The sequence below is a fragment of the Cibotium barometz genome, chromosome 39 (genome assembly GCF_041138505.1).
Source record: "Cibotium barometz isolate CiBa-2024 chromosome 39, ASM4113850v1, whole genome shotgun sequence".
Taxonomy (NCBI): Eukaryota; Viridiplantae; Streptophyta; class Polypodiopsida; order Cyatheales; family Cibotiaceae; genus Cibotium; species Cibotium barometz.
Window position 1 is genome coordinate 10,768,056 of NC_141084.1, and position 4,613 is coordinate 10,772,668.

The 4,613-nt window shown below is 43.5% G+C and overlaps 1 protein-coding gene across 1 annotated transcript; it reads left to right on the plus strand.

Annotated features, from left to right (window-relative positions):
* The first annotated feature begins 232 nt into the window (after positions 1 to 232).
* Positions 233 to 3,132, plus strand: LOC147615715 (uncharacterized). Its single transcript, XM_086778291.1, has one exon. It carries the CDS (start codon positions 865 to 867, stop codon positions 3,016 to 3,018), a length of 2,154 nt encoding a protein of 717 aa, XP_086634417.1. The 5' UTR covers positions 233 to 864; the 3' UTR covers positions 3,019 to 3,132.
* Positions 3,133 to 4,613: the final 1,481 nt, after the last annotated feature.

Here is a 4,613-nt window from a genome sequence, read left to right on the forward strand (position 1 = left end):
CTAAACAATTGATATTATACTCTCTTTGCCAAAAGTGTGGTTTCTTCTAAACAATTGATATTATACTCTCTTTGTCCTTGTTACTATTTTGCCTACGAAATGAGCTACACAAGGGTGGAGGGGGGACCCACACACACACACACACACACACACACACATATGGGGGATCTTGATATAGGCAGCAGCAGCACGTAGTAAGTAGTAGCAGCCCTCTCCTCTGCCACTCACCCACATCCATCATTCCTCTCTCTCTCTCTCTCTCTCTCTCTCTCTCTCTCTCTCTCTGCCTGCATGCTAGACTCTGGCATTCAATTTTGACCTCTACTCTTCTGCAATCCAAGAGCCCTCAATTGCATTCATTACTGCAAATCTGAGGAGATAGAAGGGGAATTTATTCGCTACATAAGCTGCAAGAGACTGTGTGTGTGTGTGTGTGTGATGCTATTAATCCATTAATTATATTATATTGGCCTCAATCCTGGATCATGCCTGTGTTTTGGCCTTGATTCCTGCTTAATTAGAGGATAAACCCAGGATGCCAAGACGTGCAGTGCACAATCTTCATCTGAAGGGAGGTGTCAATCACAACGTGAGAGTATGTGAGGGGGATGATTCCATTTATCAACTCTCATTACAGTAAGCCCAACACAGCCCAAATTGCAGTAATTCTGTGTGTTTTAATGGCCTAATTCGGCCATTCTTTTGGCTAATCTGCAGCCGTTTTAACACAGATTTCAACAATGGGTCTCTACTTTGCAATGGTCGGTTGCCATTTGTCAACCCAAATGGGCCTTGTTTAGTCATGAATCCACATGTGATTAAGCCCTGCTTAACTGCATAATCCCACATGTGATTATGCCCTAGATGCCCCACCACAGGCAGCTGGGTGTAAACAACAGTAACTTGAGTGTGATGGGGAAGATACGGTTCAAACTCTCTCATGTGATGCCCCATGTATGGTTTTATAAGCTCAAAGAGGTGAGCAAAACAGGATCAGAGAGCCATGCATACAGCTCTTCTGAAAGCAAGCCGGCTTCATCTAAGAAGGCCATCTACACATCCCCTGTCAATCACAAGGCCATTGACATCCCCTTCCCTGCTGAAACCCCCAAGAGAAGCCCCCTCATTGAGCCCCCCTTGACCTTCCCAGAGGACATTGCACTATTGGGTCCTCTTGATTCAGTGGAGATCATTGCTCATGACTGGCCCTTCCCTGCCCTTCCTACCACCCTTGACCACCACCACCTAGACCCCATCATCATGGATCATTCTGCAGAAGATTATCACTTCCATGGCCTCTCTTCTGCCCCTAAGAGCAAATCAGGTGTGGTCTCCAGTGGGGTTAGCTTCAATGTCGGCGAATTAGAGAGAAGATTAAAGGCCCTTGAATCAGAAGATAGGAGAAAGTACTACATTAGCCCTATGTTTTCAGCTGCTTTGCCTAGCCCTATACTTGATGGCACTCATGCAGCCTCACACGAGGAGAGTCTTGATATGCAGGAAGATTCATTGGATGTATATCAGGGAGAGGACAGAAGATCCCCTTTGAAGGTGGTTTATGAAGAGGCCAAGCCTTTTGATGGCGGTGGCGGTGGCGGAGGCAGTGGCGGCGGGTTCTACAGAAGCTCCAATGAGTCCAACAGCTTGAGACAAAGCACATCATCTTCTTCTGATACTGGCTTTGAAAGAGGGTCCAGCTCTGTGTGGGAGAGAGATGTGTTTTCCATCACCAGTGATGGCAGCGAGGCTTTCACAACCGTCGATGATGTTGATTCCAACCCCATGCTGCAAAGGTCATCAAGACAATCCCATAGGAAGCACAAGGAGAGGGTGAACACCATGCAAAACAGCCCTTTGCTCTATGGTAGCAGCCCCGACTTTGCCCCCATCCACACTGACATCAGCACTGGATTCTATAGTCATCACCGAGACTCCGTGGCTGCACCGAATGGCATGAGGAGTGGTTTCTATGGTGATATCCGTGATGCTGGCCCCATACAGAAGGACATCAGCAGTGTTTTCTATGGTCATAATATGAATGCTGAGGCACACAGTGACATCGGTTCGAGTCCATGGAGAAATTACAACAGCAATGACAGGCCATCATCAAAGGCTTCACCAAGCAAATCTGTGGACTCACAGCAAGGGAGGCAGGCCCTGGATTTTTCCGGCAAGCATCGGGCAATGGTTCACCAAGGTAAGCAGTCTCCATTGGTGGATTATGAAGAGAGCAAGCAGCTTCCCCTTGTGCAGTATGAAAGCAGTGATGATCAGAAAAGCCAGCACAGGAGGGCATCATCGGGCGAGTTTTCATATTCAAGATGCAAGGAGAGGCTACTTTCTGGCAGGACGAGCTTCGAGCAATGCACTGACACAGCAGCAAGTGAGATTGAGTTAGAGACAATGTCTAATTACACCAAGTTTAAGCTTAAGCAGAAGGGTAATACACATAGCAAGCTGAGCATTATAGGGAGCTTGTCTCCTGATCCAGGCCTATATAACAAGGTGCTAAGCAATAAGCAATCTAATCACAACACGGATCAAGTATCTTATGCTAATCCAGTGCCATTAAGGTTTGATTTAGAGGGCAATCCTGCACAATCCAAGGGCTCTAGCAGGAGGTCATCAACAGATCATAGCAGGTCACCCTATCAAAAAGGAATAGATGGAGAGATTAACAGTAACACTGCCTATGATCAAGGGCCAAGCTGGTTCAAGGCAACACTCAGGGCAGTGAGGGAGAAGACGAAGGACCCGAGCTTCCAACAATTCTCATCGAACTCGGGGGCAGCGCACAGCCGTGTTTTCGACAGCTTTGCCATGGTGAAATGCAGCTATGATCCCAAGCAAGACTTCAAGGAGTCCATGGTGGAGATGATCCTGGAGAAGGACCTCCATAGCTCCCATGACATGGTGGAGCTACTCCAGTGCTACCTCACCCTTAACTCTGACAAATACCATGACACCATTGTCAGGGTCTTCACCGAGGTGTGGTCGGAAGTGTTTCAACACATCTAGTACTCACATCATTTTTTGCTGTGATTTCCAATTTTTCAATCCTATTCCTTCAATGTTCGATGTATAATAGTGTTTTCTCTTAATTTTAAGAAGTTTAGTGATCTTTTTGAGCAAGCAGCACACTGCACCAATGCATGTGGCCTTTTTTTAATATAGCCCATGCATGATTTCAAGGGCAAACTTTTGTACTTATTAGTACATCCAATCTGAGTAATTTTGTTTGGTTTGCTCTGTTTGGTTGGAGCTTTTAAGAGCAAATCTCTCATGATGCTTGGATCTAATTATCAGGGAGATATGGAAACTCTAATCCTAATCATCAAATTAGCTTAGATCTCTTAATCAATGCAGGGTCTTTTAATAGGCTTAGCAGGGTTTGACAAAGAGAACTTTTGTACTAATCAAGTTGGTGGTGATTAGATTTATTTCCATGGTTCTATTATTACTGTGGTTAATTATCTCTCTTTGTGAGTATATACTTGCCTAGATTTTTCCTTAATCGATCACAATGCTTAGCTAAACTTTCATTGAAGAGCCAACTTCTGTAGTAGATTACAGCTCTGCTAACTGCGTATTAATCATCAGATGCTTTCTTAATTGATAAGCTTAATTTCATTTCCATGATCTTAAGTATCGTTAGTTACTGCTAATGTACTGTTTACAGACCCATTGATCTTAATGCTTTATGTCTAATCATCTATTTTCTCTTTTTTGGCTCATACTGACCCAGCTTCCACCTTAATCACTGGCCATATATATTATAATGTGATTTATCGGCGCTTTCTTAGTTGCTCATATTTTATGTGGTTTTTCAATCCATGAATTGGATTTGGTTGTAATATTAACGAGTTGATTAACACTAATTGCAGTTAAGTTGCATTGTAATTAAAGGCCCCTCAGAATTGCCGAAAGACGAAAAAGAAAAATCGAACAGATCAGACAAATTTCGGAGTTTTCCCGGGAAATTTTGGTTCTATCTTGATTTTCCCGGTGAATCTGATAGTGCGCTCACCAGCAGTGCGCGCAATCCTGCAGTTTGCGACCCACATCATGATTAATGCTTTTGATTAAGTACGTATTTTGCAGATCTGTCAACCTGCATTTAATGTGCAGATTTTGCCAATCCATTAATTCCGTCGTATGTTTTGATTAACTTCTGTGAATTTTTAACGTAAAATTTGTATGCGGTAAGCCTGATTTTAGTCCCGATAACATCTTTAACAGCGATAATGACTGCGCATAAGAGATAATTAAGCACTAATCTCACCCCCCATGAACTAATCGAACGCTCATTATCTTCGATTCGGCCGAATACTAAACTGAGGATTTAGGTTGCTAATCTGAAGTTCGGCCTGTTTATCAGAGAAATTAGTGCGCTATTCACTAACCACTCTCACCCTAAGCACGACCTCATGCACGGCTCGCGTTCTCTGTCATTGTAATCACATGCAACTACAATTCATTGATTAAATCAGCTCGTTACTCATTGTGATACATTGACGACGTCTGTAATCAATCTGTATTGATTATGAGCAGATTAGCTGGTTTAACACCTCTAATTCACTTACTTGATTTTCTAATCCATATTGAATATCCTC

What these genes read in the sequence shown, in the direction of transcription:
- LOC147615715 (XM_086778291.1), top strand. Translation starts at nt 865, where the DNA reads ATGCCCCACCACAGGCAGCTGGGTGTAAACAACAGTAACTTGAGTGTG.